General features: G+C 39.4%; 2 protein-coding genes across 5 annotated transcripts; one reads left to right on the top strand and one right to left on the bottom strand.

Moving 5' to 3' along the window:
- The first annotated feature begins 10 nt into the window (after positions 1–10).
- Positions 11–21012, top strand: LOC109407601 (zinc finger protein 91). Of its 3 annotated transcripts, none has more exons than XM_029876074.2 (4): positions 11–362; positions 442–711; positions 3707–3829; positions 3892–12363. In XM_029876074.2, exons 1-4 carry the CDS (start codon positions 318–320, stop codon positions 5536–5538), a joined length of 2085 nt encoding a protein of 694 aa, XP_029731934.2. In that variant the 5' UTR covers positions 11–317; the 3' UTR covers positions 5539–12363. The 3 variants fall into 3 exon arrangements, with proteins under 3 accessions (XP_029731934.2, XP_019536257.2, XP_029731933.1); XM_019680712.3 differs by lacking the exons at positions 3707–3829; positions 3892–12363 and adding exons at positions 19800–19922; positions 19986–21012 and having other exon boundaries at positions 16–362; XM_029876073.2 differs by lacking the exons at positions 3707–3829; positions 3892–12363 and adding exons at positions 16849–16971; positions 17033–18120 and having other exon boundaries at positions 79–362.
- LOC109423059 (uncharacterized) lies at positions 12611–16841 on the bottom strand. 2 transcript variants are annotated; one of them, XM_029876075.2, is made up of 2 exons: positions 14541–16841; positions 12611–12879 (listed from the first exon to the last, which is right to left on the bottom strand). In XM_029876075.2, exons 1-2 carry the CDS (start codon positions 15550–15552, stop codon positions 12818–12820), a joined length of 1074 nt encoding a protein of 357 aa, XP_029731935.1. In that variant the 5' UTR covers positions 15553–16841; the 3' UTR covers positions 12611–12817. The 2 variants fall into 2 exon arrangements, with proteins under 2 accessions (XP_029731935.1, XP_062712681.1); XM_062856697.1 differs by lacking the exon at positions 12611–12879 and having other exon boundaries at positions 12886–15674; positions 15876–16840.
- Positions 21013–23997: the final 2985 nt, after the last annotated feature.

Raw genomic sequence — 23997 nt, 5'->3', positions numbered from 1 at the left:
TGGTACACTCTAAATTCACGGTAAAACACACTAAAATCGTATTACTCAACCATGTCTCCGCGAGTCTATGGAATCTATAGTGTCTATAGTCCAGATCGACTACGCAGAGAAAAGTTTTCTCCGTTTTTCTCTGTGAGATACTCGCGATCAGCTTTTTGGTGGTTTTTATTTTAACGTGTATCGTCGTGTTGTTTTTATTTCGAGGAGAGTCGCGCATCAAACAAAACTTTTGTGTCACAAAACAAAACAGTGTCGTTTCCTGCGTTTATTTCAAAGTTTTCAGTGAAAAAATCGAAAAAATTGTTTATTCTCGCAAAATGAAATGCACCTTGTGCAAGAAAAGTTCCTCAAAACTGGTAACGGTAAGTTTCACCTCAAATTTACTTTAGTCCCCTCCAAAGCGCCTTCATATGACAACCCTACCTTCCGCCCTACCTGTAGTACCGCCTGTGCGACTGTTGCTCGGAACGGGTGGAGCACGGTTGCCGGGAGGCGATCTTTTTCGTTTCTAACGAGCAGTCCACCGCAGCGGCTGCTGCTGCTGCTGTCCGGAAGGTGGAATGCGACATCTGTCTGGAACCGGTCCTGAAGGAGAACCTGGAGCAGCATCGGGAGTTGTGCTGCGTCAGTCGGACAGTGTTCCGGTGCACGATATGCGATGCGGACTACCAACACAAGACGGGACTGTGGGAGCATCTCACGTCGCATGAGGTACGTAGAAATTTATGCTTTTATTCGGGACTTATATTAGTTGATAATATTAAATAATAGTATTTTTTTATAAACGAGACTCTCAGCCAAGGGCTGTTTCGCCTCGGGGTCTATGTCATTTTTGCAAATCGTAGCAACCCTGTTATGAAGATTTGATGATACATTTATGTCATTGATGGCATAAATAGTTTGACTCTTGAGGGGTCGGTTGTTTTACTGCCGGTAAAACACCTTATGGACCTTTGTGCGAGTTGGCCTAGCAACCGATCAACAAAGAGAAGAAAAATGTATCAAATTTGGGAGAAAGTTCCGAAAGTTTTTCAAGAATCGATGGATCGTTTGAAGATTTTGAAGCAAAAACGGAAGCATCTACGGAACGTGGAAGGTGACGACCGATTTTTTGTTGATTTAAGACGACTCGTGACAAAACAATGCGATTATGCCGACAATCCATGTCGGAAGTGCTGTACAAATTGTCCGCAGCTTTACGGGTGAGTGAGAGCCCTGTAGGGAACATGAGGAACATGTGCAATCGTAGTAATCCGTTTTATATTTGAATTTTGTTTGACATCTACGACTCAATATTTTGTCACTCTGTTTAAAGCCTTCAGTACAGGCTTTGACAAGTGTGCAAATTTTTCTGCACGCATAATCCAACAGGGCAACAGTGGTCTCAACATTGACAAAACATCGGAAATTTTAAGCGTATGCTTTGCTGTTGGTTGATGCGTGCGGAAAAGCTTGCACACTTGGCAAAGCGTGTACTGAAGGCTTAACGTATTCTTTCAATAGAGACGCTTCTACGAAGGTTTCAGTGTGATAGCGGAGTAAAAATATACGCTAGAGGAACAGTGAACAGTGGTTCAAGGAACAGTTTAGTAGTTCGTGACAGTGAAGTAGCTGATAATGGACATGGAGCTGGGAGTAGCGACGGTTCGCTTGAATTTCCAAAACTATGATTTGTGGCAGCAACGAATTATTGATCCGAGAGGGGCTGTGGCGCGTCATTGCCGATGACCTCCCATCAGTGAACCGGCAAACCGAAGCATTGGCGGACAAGGACGAGCGGCTATAACTGGATACAACCGCGTTTGCTTTGAATGTTTTGATAAACCGGGACACATAAAGCGGAAGTCCTACCTCGGAACATGTACCTCTCTAAGCTGGCGGAGCAACAGAGAATCGACCGCGCAGATGCTACAGTTGGAGGTAAGGCGAAGATTACTGAGCAGAAGGAAACCGATCATCCAGTTTGTTTCTTGGCTGCGGAGAGAAGTCCGACACGCGAATGGGTCATTTATTCTGGCGCTTCACTTCACTTAACTTTGGATCGATAGCTGGAGGCTAAATCGGATAAGCTCTATTAGGCGAATGGGAAAGTATCAAAAATTGTACGAGTAGGAGCAGGAAGCATCGCTGGTTTCGACGATGTAGGAAATCTGGCTGAAGTAAAGCTTAAGAAGATTGTGTTGGTTCCTGATCTTAACTGAACTGCAACATTAGTTCAGCGTGTCGTACGTGTCGTAGAATCAGAAGCACAGGTATTTGCTCAGCCAAATGTCATGTCGAAAAGGATGACAGAACTATTTTAGTAGGGTATGCTGTAAACGGAGTATACTGTATAAAAACTCTAAAGGAGTAGTGTGGAAGCATTGCGATGTTCATAAGAAATTTGAATTCGAAAATATGTGCAATCGCAGTAACCCGTTTTATATTTGAACTTTGTTTGACATCTACGACTCAATATTTTGTCACTCTGCATAACGTATTCTTTCAATAGATGCTTTCGCGAAGGTTCCAGTATATTTTACTCTGCTTCCAAGGACGGTTCCGACCAAGGTTCCGACTTCAAGCAGTAGAGAAGTAAGGAGATGAGGATTGGGAAGCATGTCGTTGTAGAGAAAGCTCAATCATAGTAGGCATCTAATCAGGATTCAAATGGTAATGCCAGTGAGTTGGTGAACTTTTGTGATGAATAAACGTGTTTCGAAGGAAAAAAATGTTACAGAAACTGCAAGACGCTTGCTATGAATGCTTGCATACGTGGCATTATATCCTTAGACGTCTCGAGAGGAAAACGCTAGCCAAAGGAATTCGAATCAAAGACTGATAATGTTGCCTAGAGGTAAGATGGCGTATCGAATTAGGACAGAATGGCCATTTTCTGCTGGATTGAAGTGCATACATATGCAAGACTGTTGCAAAATTTGGACCAGTGGCTGCAAGACTATCTCTTATCCCAAAGGATCCCGGTTACATCAAATTACAGCAAACGAGGAGGATAACCTACACCAGAGCCTAGTACCGTCTTACCCCGCTGGTTCGACACGTTTTAATACGACACTTTTTAATTCGTACCCCGCTTATTCGACATATTATGTCGAATTTAAAAGTGTTCAAATGTACATTCAAAGGTACATAGTTGCTTTGTTGTATGTCGCGGTGAACACGCGGCCCCGATATAGCAATCAGCTCATCTATTCTGGGCCAAAAGGTGGGTAATCCAATCCCGGCTGGCTGGGGGGAGGCCAAACGAACGCTATAAGGTACTTGCAGTCGACCACGGATTAAAGCGGCAGCTTGTGGGACGTCCAGGACAACTGAAAAGCACGAGTCGACGCTGGCGGGGCCGGAGATCTCTAGATTTATCTTTGACTTCTATTTTACCAAATCTTCCACCTCTTTCGATCTTTGTCACTCTACCTCTTTTTGTTTATTCGACGGTTTGTCTTATTCGACTTTGTGTCATTGATTCATAGCAATTACATTACTCAGTAATGTTTCCAAAACTTTAATAGGAATTTACATATGATAGTGTCTATTCGATCTTTATTATCTTTATTATCGGAGGTTCTAGCCAAGAGCTGATGCATATGCTGATTTGTCAAATGAAAAGTGAATTTGTTTAAAAAATCGCATACAGAAGATCCTAGTTCTCATAAAATTGGACACCTGTATTGATACAGATCTTTTGTCCAAATGGTTCAATCAACAGATTCACGATGAAACTAAAGAGGAACACGCTCAGGAAACGAATGTGATGTACGACTTCCACAAATGTGCACTATGTGAAGATCAACGAGTTTATCGGGAGAGTTTCTACTGGAAACACATTCACGTGAGTAGAAAATAGTAGAACATTGATCATAAAGTTGCACTAGTGATTGATCTTTTTTTTAGGAAGATCATGATGGATTCTTCCTTAAATGTTTGGATTGCGACGAAAACTTCCGTTCACTTAAGCTTCAGGATGATCATTATAAGAACCATTGTAAGGCCAGACAAAGAACACCCGAACTAGATGCCGAGCGAGACGAGGAGCGATATGAGGACACATTTTTTCAAGAAAGTGAACAAAGTCCTTTGTCACAAAATGTAAACCTTGAGCTTGATAATCAAAGCGACCAGTCGACATCGTCTTCATCAGCCAACGATACGTGCCCAGACTGTGGAACTGAATTGGGAAAGCGCACAGCGACTCATTACTGCGAAGTCGACCGTCAGACAGTACAAGACGAACAATCGGATTCTTCAGTGCACGTCCATAAGCAATGTTCGGATTGTGGACGTAAATTCCGAAAGCTCACAACCTATGCCAGGCACATTTGTGAAGCCGAAACGAAAGTACAAAACTCCGTGGAAGCGAATGAAAGTTCCGGTGGCGAGAAGCCACCTAACCCTCCTCAATGCTCGTATTGTAAGCGTATTTACAAAGACTACGACAGCATGATGCTCCACGTGCGAACGTTTCACAAAAAAGCACGGTGCACCATTTGCGGTTTGGTGTTTAAGAATTACTGTTCGGTCAAAGAACATAAACGAACGGTTCACGCCGAACGTGTCGAGTGTTCAATCTGTAAGCAAATGTTCAAGAAAACAAGCATTAAAAATCACTTGAAATCGCACAAAAAGGCAAGTCATCTGTGTCCGGAGTGTGGAGAGGTGTTCAAATCAGCTCACAATTTGAAGGTGCACATCGGACGCTTTCACACTCCGGGTAAGGAACCGTTAATGAAGCGCTTCGTGAGAAAAAAGAGTAAAAATCGCATAATTAACGATGACACGCTTGCGAATGAAAATCCTTTGTCACAAAATGTAAACCTTGCACTTGATAATCAAAACGAACAGTCGAAATTGTCCTCATCGGCCCACGATGCGTGCCCAGACTGTGGAATTGGATTGGGAAAGCGTACAGCTACTCATTTCTGCGAAGTCGGCCGTCAAACACTGCAAGATGAACAATCGCACAAGAAATGTTCGGATTGCGGACGTAAATTCCGAAAGCTCACAACCTATGCTAGCCACATTTGTGAAGCCAAAACGAAAGTAAAAATCTCCATGGAAGCGAATGAAAGTGCCGGTGGCGAGAAGCCACCGAGCCCACCTCAATGCTCGTATTGTAAGCGTATTTACAAAGATTACGACAGTATGAAGTTGCACGTGCGAACGTTTCACAAAAAAGCACGATGCACCATTTGCGGTTTGGTAATGAAGAATTACTCTACGGTCAAAGAGCATAAACTAACGGTTCATACCGAACGTGTCGAGTGTCCAATTTGTAAGCAGACGTTCAGGAGAACAAGCTTAAAAAATCACGTGAAAACGCACAATAAGGCAAGCCATCTGTGTCTGGAGTGTGGAGAGGTGTTTAAATCTGGCCACGCTTTGAAATTGCACACCCGACGCTTCCATACTCCGGGTAAGGAACCGTTCAAGGAGCGGATCGTTAGAAAGAAGAGTAAAAATCGCATAGTTAACGACGGGATGCCTGCGGATGAAAACTTGAAATCAGAAGGAGGTTTCTTAGAAAGCTTTGGTAATCTTTAGGAAGACAGGAACTACGGGAACTACCGCGTTTTCTTTCATGTACATAAGATTACCAATTAAAAACAAAATGCCATTTCTTTTGAATACATGTTGCTGCTGTTGCTTTTTATGATGAACATTTCTTGTTTAGATTTCTAGTTTTGGATAAACATTGGGAATATTTTGCTCGTTTTGAAACAAAAACAGCGAAAACATCAATTTGAGCTATCAGTTGAAAGACGACAAAACAGAAGAAGCACAGAATACACTGTAGAATTCTCAGTTCCATGCAGTGGCGTAGCAAGGAGGGGTGCGGAGGTGCGGTCCGCACCGGGCCCCCGAATTCAAGGGGCCTCCAAATCAGTGAAGGTTTTTTACACTAGTTTGAATAAAGTTTTTTAAATAGCGAAAGTTTGCTACAATTATAAGTTCAATACTTGCAGATCTGCTGAAGGGTTTGTAGGGGCCCCTTCGTGAGATTTTGAAATGGGCACACAGATGACTTATTTGAAGTCCTTTTTTTTCGATGATTGCTCTTTGTACCGACAGGGGTCCCAAAATACAAGAAAAAATGTACCAGAAATCAAAATATAATTTTACGAAATTCAGTACCGATATGGAAGTAAAACTCATGAGCATAATGAAAATGTCCCTGATACTTATCCCAACCACAGGACCAAACATAGCTGTTTACTTAGCTTAGGATAGCAGTTGAAATTCAGAGGTCTTATTTATTAAAGTTAAGATCTGAACATATGTCACATGAAAACTGTAATAACAAAAGTTTGTGGATAAGTTTTACTCTCGTATAAAAAATGCAATCAACTTATTCCAACTATTTCATCAAGTATTTCTTTCTACATATTCCTTGAAGGGTTTCTGCGGGAATACCTTCAGTAAAGGTCCTTGTCTCTGGGGATATCTTTCACGATTTATCTGGAGTTACATCAGGAGCTCTACAAAAATTCCTCTAAGATTAACTTCAGAACTTTTTTCAGGGATTACTCCAGAAGTTCATCTAAGTATTGATTTAGGAAAGCTTACAATGATGCATTCCTTCAGGAACTTCTCCAAGCATTTCTACAGGAACTTCTCAAGAAATCCTTCAGGAATTCCTTCAAAGATTTTTTCAGGAATTTCTTCAAACATTCGTTCAGGAATACCTCTTTGAATTCCTTCATAAAATCCTACAACCCATAGCTCGATGTGATTTTGATGAGTTATTCAAAAATCTAATGAATATCGCACGAATAGCTCAAAGTGATATGATATCAGTTTGTGTTCTTGTCGAAATAGCTGAAAATTTCTACATAAGAGCAAGTTTAGCTCTACTGCACGAAATGAAACACATACACCCATAGAGATGGCTCAATGTTAGTGAAATGCCATGTGCCCCTTTCTGAGCTGTGGAAAAGAAGAACCGCATGCTCTTATTTCCATGTTATTTACAACAGCGAGCCACAGTTGAGTGGTAAGCATCGCCGCCTGTGAATCCTAAGGTCGTAGGTTCGATGCTGGATGCTGACATTTTTTTTTATTTTTTTGTGTCAAATCTTGTCTGCTATTGTTTTGATCTTGTAATATCTTAAAGAGTTATTATTGAGTAGTTCACTATAATAGTTTTTGCTATTATTTCTGTTCTTTTACCTCTTATATCAATCAAACCAATATCAGTTTTTGCTCTTCAGTAATTCAATCAATCATAACTGAATATGCTATTCATCAGATTTTTCCACCTACTCGGGATGAAGTCCTTAATCCCTCAGATGAGCTTTAAGAAATAATCTTGTAGGAGTACCTCATGAAAAATATTTTTCATGAATTTCGGAGATCACGCTTGGAGCCATACCTGAATGAATCCTTGGAAGATTTTCTAAAGAAATTGTGGAGGTATTCCCGAAGGAATTCTTGTAGAAATGTTTGCATGAATTTTTGGAGGAATTTCTAATAGAATCTTTGTCTTGATGAATTTCAAGACGTATTCGGAAAGAATCATTGGGTTGATTTTGCAGGTATCTTTGATGACATTCTTGAAGGATTACTACAGTACAAGGAGTAGCTTGAGGATTTAGGTAAAGAATTCCTAGAGAAATTTTGAAGGCAAAGAGATTTTTGGAAGAACTAATGATGACATGACTATTATTTCTCTAAGAAATCAATGGCGGAAACCTCAATGAATTCCTCTCAAATTCTTTGGAGCAAATCGAAAAATAAAAGAGATCCTGTATATTTGGGGATGCATGTGTTCATACTTGTAGGATTATCTGAAGGAAAATTTTAAAAAATCCTTGAACGAATCTTTGTATTGTAGCTTGAAAAAAAAAATCCTTGTAGAAAAAGATTAAATTTTCACTGAACTTCCATAAAAGATTATTGAACGAAATGTAAAAAAAGGACTTGAAAAATTCGCATGAGGAATCTTTGGTCGATTTTCTACAGCAATTTTTGGAGGAATTCTTACGAAATCCCTGCAGGTAGAATTAAAGAAATGCTTGAACAAATTCTTTAGAAATCCTTTGAAGGACTTCAAGTAAAACCATTTGAGGCATTGCAAAAAGAAATTCTTGGAGAAATTTCTTAAAAAAAGAATTCCTAACGGATTCTTCTCCAAAATTGCTGAAGTGATTATGTGCGGTAGCCCCAAAATAATCATTTGTGGAATTCTTAAAAAAACTTTTTATAGTATTCATGGGAATACATTTATTTAAAGAAATTGCTTCAGAAACGCAAGGAGGAGTTTGTAGCAACTTTCGAAAGAAATCTTAGAGAAATTTGTAAAGAAGTCCTTGAAGTAATTCCTAGATAAATCGTAAAATATATTCAAGAAAAAGTTCTTGGAGTTCCTCACTTGGAACAAATGCATCATGAAATCGTAAGAATCATTTTTAAAAGTTTTGTGAAGGGAATCTGGACGAAACTGGTGTTCCTGATGGAAACCTTGTAAGAATACCTGAAGGATTCATTAAAAGAATCACAGTAGAATTTTCTGGAGGAATTTCTGTGAAAATTCTGGAAGGAATTTTTTTTTATTACAATTTCTGATGCATTTCTTCGGAAATTTCTTTTGGATTTTTTTTTTCACCAATTACTTTGAAAATCCGTGCAGCAATTCGTTAAGGAATATCTTAATCTCTTCAGCAAATACTCTAAAAATTATCTTCGGAAATTCCTTTGGGAATTCCCTAAGGATTTTTTTTTCTGATTTCATTCTGCATTATTTCTAGAAAATTTCTGTGGCTATTATTTTGGAAACTGTTTCAGCTATTGTGTCGAAAATTGAGTGCGCTATCCCTTTGGTAAAAATTCTCAAGCTTTTTTAGGATCTCTGTTAGAAGTATCATTGAAAATTTCTGCGGCAAATCTATTGAGAAATTGTTAAGCAATTCCTTTGAAAACTTCTTTAATGAACTCTCGGCAATGCTTCTGCAATGACTTTACGAACTTCAGATTCTTATTTCTACGGAAATTTCTTTAAAAATTTTGTCTGCAACCTTTTGCTGTTTTTTTACTATTCATTTGAAAAATTATCTGATAATTACTTTGGGAATAATTTTAACACTCTTTTGGAAACTTCTTCGCCAATTCATATGGAAATTGATTGGTTTATTCATTTGGCATTTTTTTCGGCAATTCCTTTGGAATTTGTTTTGGTAGTTCTTTTGATAATTTTTCGGCAATTATATTCGAAATTGATTTTAGTTATGTTTTTTGAAGTTTCAATATTCTTTGGGAAATTGTTTTGGAAATTTATCAGGAAACTCCTGCGGGATTTCAGCAATTTTATTGAAAGTTTCACCGGCAGCCCCTTTGCTAATATGCCTGAAATTTACGTTTGTTTTTATTTCAATAGTTCCTTTAGAAATACATTCGACAGGTACTTTGAAAATTCCTTAGTCAATTCGATTGACTGACTCCGGTAATTCCTCAAAAAATTCCTTTGGTAATTCCTCTGGATTTTTTTTTTCATAATTCTTCACGGAATTACGTCTGTTATGCAGCTGGTTTTTGTCTGGTTTTGCAGTTCTATGAGATACACTCTTGCGAAATAAAAAAAATCCAAGAATTTAAAACGGAACGGTCGAAGAAAATCGCATGGAACTACCTGAGGAATTTCAAAAAAAAAAAAAAAAACCAGAGAAGTTTACAAACAATTTCCTAAGAAAATCACAAAGAAATTTCTAAAAATGTTTTTTTCTTAATTTTATTTCTTGAAAAAAAACTATTTTTTTTTTAATTTTCAATGAGGAGTTCTTGCATTCTTGAATAAATTATTGGAGAAATTTCTTAAAAATCTTCGAAAAAAGTAAAAGTGCTGAAGTAATTATATAAATACATGAAGAAATCCTTGCATGAAAGAATGCCCGAAAGATATGTTGTAAAAAACAATAATTTGTGAAATACTTGGGGACATCAGTTTAACCCTTCAGGACGCGTGTCGTTGTAAAAAGTACAACAATGCCAAAAAAACCTCGCTCGTCGTATACAGCGCAAGCACAGTGTATTTTTAGGCTCGAACAGGCGCGCGTCCTGAACGTTTAAGTAAGAATAAATGAAAGCAATTGAGGAAATTCTAAGAGAATACTTTAATAAATTTTGAACGAATCTTTGGAGAAATCGCAAGAGCATTTATTGGATGAACTACTAAAGACATCTTTGGAAAAATTCCCGAAGAAAATTTGGGAGGGATTTCTAAAGGCCTCTTTGAAGGAATTTCTATAAAATTTTGAATAAAACCTTGGAAGAATTCCTAAAGCGAGTCCTGGAAAAGTCCCAAGAGTAATCCTCGGTAGAATTCTTGAAGAAATTGCTAAATAAATTAAACAAGGAAAGCTTTAACCGATTGATGAAACCCTTGCAGTAGTTTCTAACAAGATCCTTGAAGGAATTCTGAAAGAATTTTTTGATAATTTTCGAAAGTTTTGTTTTGGAGAAATATTTAAGAAATCCTTGGAAAAATTCCCGTAGGAATTCTAAAAGCGATTCCTGAAGAATTCCCTATGGATATCCTCTATGAAATCTTAATCTTGCATGATTCACTTAAAATATGCTTCTAGGCATTCTTAAAGAATTCCTGAAGAAAGTAGCAAAACAGTCTTAGGAGGAATCCTTGGAGTAACATGAGATTTTTTTTATTTGATAAGATAGGGCATCTGTTCCTTTACTATTTAGGCATATACGATCCAATTTTCATCCATCTCAAATCAAAGGAATGAAGCGCTTTTTGTCTTGTTTCTTTTTTTTTGTATTTTTGCTAGAAGTGAGCACGAATGATAACAAAAATTACGAAATCATCGGTTCCGTAATCGCTTTGTTTTCGAATAGAATTCATTCGCGATTGTAGGATTATTAAGGGCATGTTGACCTTACCAGGAATTCTCAGAGATTTTTTTAAAAGATTTTTTCGGAGTAATTTCTAGCTGAATGGTAAAAGAAGGTCTCGAAAGAATTTTGAAAAATCACAATAGATTTTTTTAAATAGTGCCCAGAGAAATGTTAGCAAAAATTCTGCAGGAATCCTTGGAAAATGTCCTTGAGTTGATGAATATTGGAGAATTCGTTGGAGGAATTCCAGAAGGATTTTTCGAAAGAATTTCTGCAAAACTCCTACGAAGTTACTCTAAGAATATTCTTAGAGTAACTTCTGTAGGAATCCTTGGAGATTAAAAAAAAATATCCAACGGATTCTTTGGGACTTGAAGAACCCTTGCAGATATTTATCGAAACAAGCATTCTTTAAGGAATCATTGGAGGAATTTCTGAAAAAAATCCTTGGAATCCTTGTGAGCATAACGTGATTTTATTGCGTTTCAATTCCTTTGTGTTCCCGGTTAAATTAACTAAATAGTTTTAATTTCCGTGGGTAGAATGACAATTCAATCGATAAAATGACAGTTCACCCCGAACAAAAAAAAATCCCCATACAAACTTTAAATGGATTTTAAAAATAGTTCCCGGGCACCAAAAATGATGAAATTTTGGATTTCGACTATTTTGTAGACGGAGATTCCGATTATGAAATAATCGGGATACCCCTACAGAACCCGATTCCGATTTTATTTTTGTGGTTCCAAAAAAATCTTTGGGGAATTGTTTTCTGTAATCTTCTAAATTAATAATCAGAGATATTATTGATAGAAACCCTGATGGACTTCCTGAACAAATGTTTCGAGAAATACTCGATGAAGCCTTTGCAAGAATCTTTTGAAGTACTTTGAAGTATTTTTGAAAACATCCTCGGAGACAACACTATAAGAACTCCTGAAGGAGTGCTTATAGAAATACTGAATGACATCCTTGCATTAACGACTTGATTCTTGAAGACAAATTGTTCTTCAAGAAAGATTTTTTTTAAAGAAAACGGTAAAGAAATCTTTGAAGGAATTCCTTAAAGATTACTTGGTGTTAATTTCGGGTTTTATACTTAAAAGAAAAGCTCACTGCAGAAAGCGGACCACGAGGTGTAACCAACGCTAGATTGATCGGAAGGAAAAGTATCCTTTTTAGGTTAAGTCACTGTTTCGGAGCTTGCAGAAATACGTCCACTTCGTTCGGTGTCAGATGTAGAAGAGAGCCCGACAGTCGTCGGATTGTTTATTCAAACCTTCGTGCTATAAACATTTGACAGAGATCAAATGCACTCTAAATCCAAACATATGACATAATTTTACTTTATACACGTTTAACTTTTATAGTAGTCACTCTAAAATTATTTCAATTGGCGGACGCAACAGTCCTTCCTCTTTTAGAGTTATTCGATTAACTATTTTAGTTATAATAGAAAAGTATTTCAAATAATATTACAAAATTTCTTCGAATAATTGTTACAATTAAAAATATTTGAATTCACTCCTGTAATTAGTTTTTCGCGTTCGCTTCGAACGCCTTGGCTGGCCATCGAGCGCCAAATCCGTCTCAATTTTCCGTTTCCGATTCGGCTTGACCGGTAAGGGGCTGTCCATTTATTACGTAAGGCAATTTTTGCGATTTTTCAATACCCCCACCCCCCCCTTGTAAGATTTTTTGTATGAAAACCCAAATATTTTTGTATGGCGCGTAAGATTTTTCAAACCCCCCCTCCCCCCATAAACCCTTACATAATTAATGGACGGCCCCTAATGTTCTTCTCCTATCCTGTTCGCACTCCGGGAATCCCCGGAAAGGCTCCTCGTCATCGCTCGCTCCTCGCAGTGGTAGTGGCAGTGGATCGGCTTCATCACGTCTTGGTAGTGGCAGTGGATCGGCTTCATCGACATCGGGATCGACACGGACCACCAACCCCCGACGGACCCCTCTGCTGGATTCATTGCCGATCTTGATTTGGCTTCTGTGTGCGGTTGTAGTTATGCCGTTTCCAGTTGTAATCTGTAAGATATGTTTACAAACACGCTTAATAAAACGCACTTTTAACCATTTAGCCTGATGGTGAGGATTATGGTTTTTGTACCATAGTACATCTCCCGCCATCAGACTGTCCAATGGATCTTTATGAACCTCTTTATAAAGGTTATAGTTAGATCCGGTGTAAGGCTCATCATTGCGGTTGTTATTATTAGTCACTTGTGTGTTATGATGGTTAGAATGTCGCCTTGGATTAACCAAATCGATTAATAATTTCGGAGTATATGCTAAAACTTTTTCGGAAGGGAAGAAACCCTCCATCGTCAAACTATTGTTCCTAAAATTTATTAGAAATAAGTTTATCAGGTCTTCCAATTCCACTTTCGCGTATTCTGGGTCAAGAAGTAGCTTTTTCAAAACATTTTTAACCGTACGAACAAGCCTCTCCGCCTGGCCATTGCTAGCAGGATTGTATGGAGAACTGTTCAGGACCCTTATTCCTTGCCTTTCAAGAAAGCTCCTAAAATCATAACTATTGAATGGAGGACCATTGTCTGATACTAAAATATCCGGAAACCCAAATCTAGCAAAATATGCTAACAATTTCTTAATAACTTCTGAACACGATATATAATTTTCCATCAACTCATTTTCCACCTTTTTAGAAAAAATACTTGTCAAAACCTTGGATTTCTCTACTCTGCCAACAAAATGCAAAACAACTCTATCAAATACACCATATACTACTACGACTTGTTTTCTTGGACAGAACAATCCAAGAAAAACTTTTCCAAAAAGTAAACTATCTGATTTGTTACAACTACCATTCCAAAAGGCAATAAATTCGTTCTTCAACAAACTATACAACCGATATAGTTTGCAAGACAAACCTGGAATGTATCTGTTATTGTTATATAAAGGAGTTTTCCACTGCAACAAACCTTCTTTGCAAATGGCATGATACAGATATTCCGACCAAAATACAAACACTTTCGTAGCCTTCCAATTTGCCTTAATATTAGCTTTAGACAATCTACCCAAAACAATAAAAGGTTTTCGTCTGTAGTCTGCACTATTTTGCATGAGAATTTCAAAATTTTGACAATCTGGACTATCAAAACATTTAGTTACTTTGTCCCTCAACCTGAAGGAAATGTCATAAACTTTCTTAAATTGTTTTTCTGTTTTTAAAACCAACTCGGCTTCATAACCTCTAATAGGAGACGAAAAGTCTTTGATGAAAACATCAGGAAATTTAGCCTTAATTTCATTCTGCAAAACATTGTGTCTATCATCAATCACATTATTAACAGCTTCTAATTTGTCAAAATAATTACGCCAGTTGGGAGAGAAAACATCCAACTATGTTCTGCCTAAAAGAGGAATAAAATTATGCTCACAATCCAACACCACAAGTTTTAAAATGCTCGTTTTATTCCGAAAGTCAACCGAAACAATAGCTTCTCCAGCAACACTCAAACTAGAACCATTCACCACAATTAAGTTTCTCGAACTTTTCTGAAGAGGAATATCAAATTTAGTAATAAATAGCTTTTTCCCAATAACAGAAACAGAAGCTCCACTATCGACTTCCATCTGCAATATTTTCCCCTCAACAGTTAGTTCTAGTAGACATGGACTGCTTATTTGGTTAATTGTTGAAATGTGCATACAATCTAATTCACCTTGATCCGAATCATCGCTTTTGTCCTCCCAGGTCATCTGATTCATCATGTTGGACAACTTGTTCTCCATGCTTGGGCCAGGTTGCTCCATGTCGATGCTGTTGATCGGATCCTTCTTGAAGTGCTTCAGTCGGAAACACTTCCTCTTCACATGGCCTCGCACACCACAGTATTCGCACACTCGTTGGTCGATTCTCTGCTGCTGGTTGTCCCTCATTTCCGCAGGATAAACCGCTGCATCCTGGTATCGGCGATGCTGTTCCTGGAACCGCGCCGGTCTAGGCTGTCTGGACTGCGAAGGATAACTACCTCGATCATTGTACCTGTTGTACGGTTGTACAGTAGACTGGAACTGGGGCCGCTGCCCTAGTCGGCTTTTCACAGGACCACGACCCCGCGCTAAAGCTGTGATTCGCTGCAAAACAGCACCTCGCCCCCCAGTCAGACTACCGATGGAGGCGATTTGTGTGGAAGAATCTTCCTTTGTTAACGCTTTTGCATGAGAAGCAGCCATTTCCCAAGTGGTAATCATCTTCTCAGCTTGGGCAAGGTCAAATTTTTCCCCTTCCTCAGCCAACAATTTCTGTCGTAGGGCGTCATCTGACAAGCCAATAAGGACACGATCAAGAATTCGACCATCTTTGTCGTTCTTGAAAGCACAATACTCCGCTTGGAGCTTTAGTGAAAAAAGAAAATCACTGGCTGTTTCTCCAGGTTGCTGTACCCGGGATCCGAATTTAAATCGTTGAATCAAAGCTGAGTCTGTTTTGTCCAGTTTTTGCTTAAGTTTTTCAACTAATTCTTCAAGCGGAGCTGCATCAAGCAACTGCTCGCTGAGGTACAAATTCTGTGCCACTTCGAAAAGGTATTCGCCCCCTAAAAGGAACATCTGGTCCTTTCGGTTCTCCTCCGCCACCTTATTGATGCGAAAATGGTAGCCAAGTCGCTTATACCACGAAGCAAAAGATTGCCCTTTTCGGTACGGGTCAATATTCGGGGATACGTAGGCCATTATTGCAAAAATCACTCAAGCAAACTTGCCTCACAAACGCCGACAAAAAAAATATCAGAAATCCAAATCAAAACGCCGCTAATTCCAGATGGGGGAAAAAAATCGTTCACAATTGCCCTGCACTAAACAGAAATAGAAAAAGAAACACTCATAAGGTTTACGAATTAACTTTTACAAAGAAAAACAATGTGGGTATTGTCTAACCCCTCTCGTTAAAACAAAAGAATTCACTAAGCGTCGGTTCATGCAACAAAATGGCGCTTGCCTAGCACAAAAACTCAATTGTTTCGCAAAATCACCAAAAAAAAACTTTTGTTTCTTACCTCTAGCCGATCAAAATCCCGCCACTGGGATCGAAAGGGTTGCGGTCGCCGTGAAGGTCAAACGTCCGACCGTCGAGGATCAAAAATCCGGGCGAAACCTTTATCCGCTTCCTGGTCCGTTTCGTTGATGAAATCACCGCCACCGGGATCGAAAGGGTTGCGGTCACCTGAAGGTCACACGTCCGGTGCGCCGAAAGTCAAAGATCCGGCCGCTGTTGGCCAGGTGGTAGCACGTTTTCACTTTCACTTCACCGTTTTCCTCGTCGCCAACTGTTAAATTCGGGTTTTATACTTAAAAGAAAAGCTCACTGCAGAAAGCGGACCACGAGGTGTAACCAACGCTAGATTGATCGGAAGGAAAAGTATCCTTTTTAGGTTAAGTCACTGTTTCGGAGCTTGCAGAAATACGTCCACTTCGTTCGGTGTCAGATGTAGAAGAGAGCCCGACAGTCGTCGGATTGTTTATTCAAACCTTCGTGCTATAAACATTTGACAGAGATCAAATGCACTCTAAATCCAAACATATGACATAATTTTACTTTATACACGTTTTACTTTTATAGTAGTCACTCTAAAATTATTTCAATTGGCGGACTCAACACTTGGTACAATTCTCAAATAATTTGTTAAAAAAAATCTTACGTTCATTGATGGATTTCATTGGTTTTTTTCATCGTTTTTTACAAAATACAAAAGTGCGATCAGTAATTTTCATGGGGGCCCACTAATTTTGTTCCGCACCGGGCCCCCAAATTTCTAGCTACGCCACTGGTTCCATGAGTCTCTTCACTAATTCAAATATAGATCCCAAATGGGGTTCGAGTCAAAGACTTTCTTAGTTTGACAACAGTTGTCCCTTGACCCTTGATAAGGCATTCTGAAACTGCTGGGATTATTTACAAGACATGTTTGCAGATAAAATACGTTGCTGTGTTTCACTACAGAGTTTTGTTTTACAATACTTACTCAACAGATCGACGATGAAACTAAAGAGGAACATTGTCGTGAAACGAAAGTTCTGTACGACTTTCACAAATGCGAACTGTGCAATGATCAGCGTGTTTATCGGGAGAGTCTTTACTGGAGTCACATTCACGTGAGTTTGTAAATTTGTGCTTGCAACAAACCAAAGTAATAAGAGTTCGGTACCTTTCCAGGAAGATCACGATGGATTCTTTCTTAAATGTTGGTATTGTTCTGAAAATTTCCGTTCACGTAAGCTCAAGACAGACCATAGCGAAAACCATTGTAAGGCCAAGGAAGCAGAGGACGATTTTTTGGACTGCGAGCGAAGTTCGCCGTTACATGAGATGAACATCGAGCATGTCGAGGTTCATTTCCAAGCTAAGGAGGACCAATCGATAGAAAGCGAAGATTCCATATCGCACGATGATAATCATTTGGACGTCACTGACGAACAGTCGAAACCTGCATCGTCTGCCCGGAAGAAGTGTCCAGATTGCGGGATTAAGGTGGGAAAACGAACTCATCGTTGTAAACTCGAAAACTCAGATACTGTTCAACACGAGGAGAACAGACCTTCCGTGTATGCTCGGAAGCAATGCCCGGATTGCGGACGTGAATTCCGAAAACTCGCAACTTTCGCCAGTCACACGTGCGAGGCCAAAACTAAAGTAGACAATTCTTCGGAAGTAACCGCAAGTCCTGGTAATAAAGAAAACAACAAGGACCAGGAAGCACAAGCCAAGCCGCAGTGTCCGCACTGCAAGCGTTTCTACGTGAACCGCGAGAGCTTGATGGTTCACATACGAACGCTGCACAAAAAATCCCGATGTACCATTTGCGGTTTGGTCCTGGCAAACTACGGTTTGGTAAAGTCGCACAAATTGGCAGTTCATTTCGAAAAGGCCGAGTGTCCGCACTGCAAGCAAAAGATCTCGAAGAAAAACATCCAGAATCATTTGAACTCCCATAAGGAGGCTAGCCATCTTTGCCCGGAATGCGGGGTGATGTTTAAATCAGGTCAAAATCTACAGGTACACCTGAAGCGTTTTCACACTCCCGGTAAGGCGCCTTCTATGAAGCTGTACATCAGGAAAGAGAAGAGTAAGAAACGTAAGCTCGGTGACGGAGAGAATGCGAATGAAAGTGCGGGATTGAGAGAAGAAGATAAATAGAATAAAAGGATGTTGTATTACTGTTAGGATTAAGAAGAGAGAGCAAAACAAACGAAGTGAATGTTAGTATTTATTAAAAAAACAAATGACTGACTTTTTCAAAGCAATACACTGATTTTTTCTTTCATGATGATGACATTCCTTCTCTGTGGAACGGATCGTCAGATACAAATTTCCAAAAGGTAGGTCAATTTTCCGATAAGTATGATGTTCATGATATAAAGGACTTTTGTGTCGAGTTGTTAGTAATTTCAAGTGGCTCTACCCCATTTGGCATAAAAGCCATTTGGCGTAATGGTCATTTGGCATAATGGCCATTTGGCATAATAAATAATATGCACATTCTTTAGGGCCCATATAGCCGAGGCGGTAAACGCACGGGTATTCAGCATGACCAGCTGAGGGTGACGGGTTCGATTCCCGGTCGGTCCAGGATCTTTTCGTTAAGGAAATTTCCTTGACTTCCTTGGGCATAGAGTATCTTCGTGCCTGCCACACGATATAGGGTAACCAATATAATTTGGACCCCCATATATTTTGGACCCACTGTGTCCTTTTATCACAACTTACACAGGTTTAATGATGAGATGACGGAAATTTTTAGAATCATTCGCTAAATAAGATCGCTCTCCACGGGCAGCAATCATTTCCTCACTGGAAATATCCTTATTTGCCTTGAAATTATGTTTTGCTTATTTCGTCATCCGTGCGAGTGTCGCATCATGTTTACAAAAAGAGATTGCGGTGCTGAGGAAACTTGCAGATGTAAACAAAAACGTTTATCATTCTTGCGCATTAAATTCGCAAAGTTCGTCTAATCAGCCTTTGTCAATCAAGTAATTAGGATGTGATCCAGTATATTCAAGCGGCAAATTCTTCCAAAATAGTTTCAAACGAGTTTAAACACCGGGTGTCCAAAATATATACTGAAGAGGGTCCAAAATATATTGGGGTGTCCAAAACAGTGAAAGCTGATGCTTCAAAAATCAGTTATTTTCATCAAATTTTCAGCCAGAAATGACCTTGTGGGTATTTTTAACGGACAGTGGAGGCTTTTACGAACATACTAACATCATCATTATGTGTAAATACCCTCTGAATCTGTTTGATTTTGAATTAAATTCAAACCAATGTCCTCTAGGGGTCCAAAATTCAACCGTTACCCTACACATGCAAAATGGTCATTGGCAGAGGAAGCTCTCAGTTAATAACTGTGGAAGTGCTCATAGAACACAAGCTGAGAAGCAGGCTTTGTCCCAGAAGGACGTTACGCCAAGAAGAGGAGAGGAGGATTCTTACCAAGAAGGCTGTTCTTCGTATTATGCCAAACGGCATTATGCCAATTGGCCATTATGCCAAATGGCCTTTATGCCAAATGACATTATGCCAAATGGCGTTATGCCAAATGACATTATGCCAATTGGGGTAGAGCCATTTCGAGTTTGTGGAGAAACAAATCTATAGTTTTTAACTCACGATTCGAGTCTGTGGCAAAAGCCGCTCAGTTCCTCTCGATGCCGCTCTCCAGTGAACAGATATTCATTGGTGAGCTCGTTCCATATTATTGAAAATAACGTTATACGACAATTATTGAAGAGTTCGTCACGTCAAGTGTCGGCCAATTTCTCGGAGTCAATTATTGCTTCAAATACCTATTACTCAAAATAGAAAGAAGTTTGTAGGGAGGTCTTGTTAAACAGGAACATAAATAGGATTATTGAAACAAGAACAAATAAAAACAAAATCGGACAACTTAGAAATATGTTTCAAATTATTCATTCAACAGATACATGATGGAACCAAAGAGGAACATTGTCAGGAAACGGAAGTAGTATACGATTTTCACAAATGCGAACTTTGTAGTGATCAACGCGTGTATCGGGAAAATCTTTACTGGAATCACATTCACGTGAGTTTGTTAATTTGTTCTGTATAGACTGACTGAACCAGTAAGAGATTCACACCTTTTCAGGAAGATCACGATGGATTTTTTCTCAAATGCCGGTATTGTTCTGAAAATTTCCGTTCTCGTAAACGTAAGGCAGACCATGAGGAGAGCTGTTGTAATAGCCAGGCAAAGGAGGACGATTATTCCGGTTGCGAGATAAGATCTTCATCTTCACATGAGATGGATATCGAGCGTGAAGAGCAGGATCATCAATCGATCGAAAAAGAAAATGTCATATCACAAGATAATAATCATGTTGGCATCACTGATAAACAGTTAGAATGTTCATTGGTCGCCCCGAATAGCTGTCCCGATTGCGGAATCAAGATAGGAAAACGAACCGTTACGCATCGTTGTCGAGTCGAAGGAACTGTACGGGACGAAGAGATAAGGCCTTCCATCTATACGCGAAAGCAATGTCCAAACTGCAAACGTGAGTTCCGAAAGACTACAACGTTCGCCAGTCATAAATGTAAGAAGAAATCTAAAGTAGGAAAATCTGGAATTGGAATTCCAGGTAACACAGAATCGGGCAATCTGCAATGTCCGCACTGCAAGCGCTTCTACGTAAGCCGCAAGGCGTTGGTATTCCACATACGAATGCTGCACAAGAAAGCCCAGTGTACCATTTGCGGGTTGTTCCTGGCGAACTACGGTTTGGTAAAGACGCACAAACTGGCGGCCCATACCGAGCGTATCGAGTGTCCACAGTGTAAGAAAACGTTTACGAAGATGACGTTTCAAAACCACTTGAACTCTCATAAGGAGGCTAGTCATCTTTGTCCAGAATGCGGAGTAATGTTCAAATCAGGTCAAAACCTACAGGTTCACCTGAAGCGTTTTCACAGTCCCGGAAAGGTACCTTCCATGAAGGTGTACATCAGGAAGGAGAAGAGTAAAAAGCGAAAGATTGGCGAGGAAGTCAGTGTGAGTGAAGGTGCGGGAACGGAAGATGAAGATTAATAGAATATCAGGGCTTACTATTAGCATTGAGCTCTTCACGACCATACAAAGCGAATTCAACACTAATTGAAGAACAAGTGTACAAATATGCTGCTGAAATTCTTTGCATAGATGATGACATCCCATACTTTGATCTTCAGATCAAAGCAGCCCAGGGGATCGGATGTGCCACACTTCGAATGTTCAAAAGCACAAATCTGAAGAACCGAGGATTGGTTTACGCTGAAAAGTTGATCGATTGATCACCACCAACGGGTCACCAATCGATCAACTTTTCAGCGCAATCCGTCTTTTGGTTCGTCAGATTTGTGCTCTTGAAAATTCGAGCTGTGGCTTCGTTATATATTCACCATGCATACGTTTGCCTGTGCGTGACAGTAGTTTGACACATTTCCCATGGGAAAACTGTCAAAAAAACGCAAACCTCGACGGAACGGACGCTATGTGTTGCAGGTTTTAGCCTCACTGTCAAAAGTGGAATGTTATTTAAAAGTGATAGTGGTGAAGACTTGTGTTGTTGGAAGCATCGATTCAAATTTGAATTCGATCCAAGCAATCATGCGTTAGGAGTAGGCAAGCCGGTTGCTAGAGGATCGAATTTGGATGAAGAAAAAAACGTCATTCTGTAACGCGCAGTGATAGATAAAACACGTGTTGAATACAAACTGTGAATTCGAAGCATTTTACACAAAAATTTGCACTTTTTTGCAAAGGCAACAGATCGTTCTTCCTCAGCACCACCAGCAGCAGCCAAAGGTACCCAAGTAACCACTAAGCACTGGCGTAAGCGGTCTAAAGGTCATACAGCAGCTTTTTCGTGTCAATAGGCTCAGTAGGAAATTTTCAAATGCTCTCAGGCATTATAAATAGTAAGCACTGAAATAAGCCGTATATTAGTATATGACGCTATGCTATAGTGCTTGTAAACCCAGTGTCTATCAGCCGAATAAGAAGCCTGGCAGTGCTGTTCAAAGGCTTGGCGTGCATGACGTTTATATCAATCAAAGCTGATTTCAAGCAAAACAAAACTGAACCGAAGCAAGACAATAAAATCTCCTCGGAAATTTCGTACGATCGATAGATCGTCGGACACTTCAATCATTAAATTGAAACAGAAAATGTATAGCTGCTTCCTCGATTATGATATAAATGCATCGGATGTTTACCTGTGGAGTTTCAATCGTTTTTCCTACAGACGAACACCAAAACTAATCGATGGGCCCCATTCTGATTCCTCTTGTTACGGAACCTCGTCAACCTCCCAAACTTCCCTAGCTGCATCTCCTGCAGATTTCTCTCCACCCTCCATAAAACCATTTTATACATTTCCAATGCGGCCACATTGTGCCCGATTTCAGATCCGAACATCGGATCATCCGGAACATTCGGATCAGAACATCAATGCTGTCCCAACTTGTTGCCTTCTTTTCCTTAAATACGGCGCTGAGCAAACCGATCTCTTGGTGCATCGATGGAGCAGATGGGAAACGTGAGGACATCCACTTGAAACTAACAACCCCGAGGACATCAGATCGAATCTGGATCAAGCCGTAAAAAATCGAAGAAAAGTTGACTTCGATCACAGAACAGATAGGCATCTTAGAGCAAATTGAAAATTCCATCCACTTATGTGGTAAATTTTGACATCCATTGCGAAATAAAATGATTTTTTCTTGTTTGAAATTCATAGTGCATTCTCTCGTCTATAATGACAAGCACGGCTAGTCTAAAATGACAAGCACGGCTAGTCTAAAATCGTTTGACGTTTCGGTGGAACTCGCCTATTTATGAACACACTGAAAAAAGTTGACTCGGCGGATTCATGTGTTTGATTTATGAACTGTTCCATAAAAGTCAAAGTTAGTCGGATGTGTTTTTCCATTGAATTAAATGGTTTATACACCGCAGATTAACCTGATTCACAACATGAACTTCACAACAGAGCTTACATCATCGAATTAAATGTAAGTCACATCAGCTTAATATTTGTTACACCTGGCGTTTAGTAAGCTTAATCTTTAATTGAACCCGATAGCCAAATCATCACAATCTCATATGTGATGCGATTGAAATTGAAGTAATTTTCCAAACGAATTTGCGCTATTGTTTTTTTTTAAATAAATGCATGTGTATAACTGGTGACACATACCTCACGAAAAAAAACCGTCAAACGTGTTTCATCATCATTTTATTTTTGTTAACTCCGCTCAATTTAGGGTTATTCTTTTTGAACTATTTCCAGGAGAATACATCGATAGGCCAGTACCCAGAATTTGAGCGGTACACCTTTTTGATTATCCCATCCTTGATTTCGCCACTCTGTTCTGCTTCATCCTAGAGCTAGAATCTATTTCAACCGCCTTTGGATTTCTACTTGTCGGAAATTATCGATCTCCGAGAGAATCTTCCAGGATATTTTTCAATGAATGTCTCATTTTGTCAACACCTGGGAAGTCGATTAACGCTTTCCGGGTTTGATTTGCGCCCTCTGATACGCTATTTTCCTATACCTAATACACGTACTGTCACTTTTTTCTAGACCCCTCTCCCAAATGTTGGACGTAATTTATTGACGTTCCCTGTGAAGTAGGGTATCGGGATGCTTCGTTGGCATAGTTCCCACGTTTGGCCTATCTCAACGTAAACCAAAAACTCAAACAAACACGCATAACTGGATATCGGAAAAGCTATGCACCAAACAACTGTAACATTTTGTCTCAATTTTAGCACTTTGGAGTGTTGAAATTGAATGAAAATGTCACTTTGTTTATGTTTTGTAGACGCCATGATTCTTCGGCTTAGTGGGTAGTCTATACACATAATCATTATTGGCATGATTCTGGAACATTTCGAATCGACTTTTCAATAACTGAACATTTGATGCGACGGTCAAAGACGCTATTTTGAACTTGTATATTTGTTTTCAACGAATAGTAACTATTTTACAAATTCCATGTGGGCCGAATATTGAGGACATTTTTTTCACTATGTACCCAAATCTTGGCCCATCAGTAAAGTGACGTCAACAACACCGATAAAGTGACGTCAACAACATTCCTTGCGTAAGAACCAG

Source organism: Aedes albopictus, chromosome 3, assembly GCF_035046485.1.
Source record: "Aedes albopictus strain Foshan chromosome 3, AalbF5, whole genome shotgun sequence".
NCBI lineage: Eukaryota > Metazoa > Arthropoda > Insecta > Diptera > Culicidae > Aedes > Aedes albopictus.
This window is presented reverse-complemented; position numbering and strand designations above follow the sequence as displayed.

Coding starts and splice junctions, on each gene's coding strand:
- LOC109423059 (XM_062856697.1), bottom strand. CDS start 15,552: ATGGCCTACGTATCCCCGAATATTGACCCGTACCGAAAAGGGCAATCT.
- LOC109407601 (XM_029876074.2), top strand. CDS start 318: ATGAAATGCACCTTGTGCAAGAAAAGTTCCTCAAAACTGGTAACG. Junction 363..441: donor GTTCCTCAAAACTGGTAACG/GTAAGTTTCACC, acceptor CCCTACCTGTAG/TACCGCCTGTGCGACTGTTG. Junction 712..3,706: donor AGCATCTCACGTCGCATGAG/GTACGTAGAAAT, acceptor TTCAATCAACAG/ATTCACGATGAAACTAAAGA.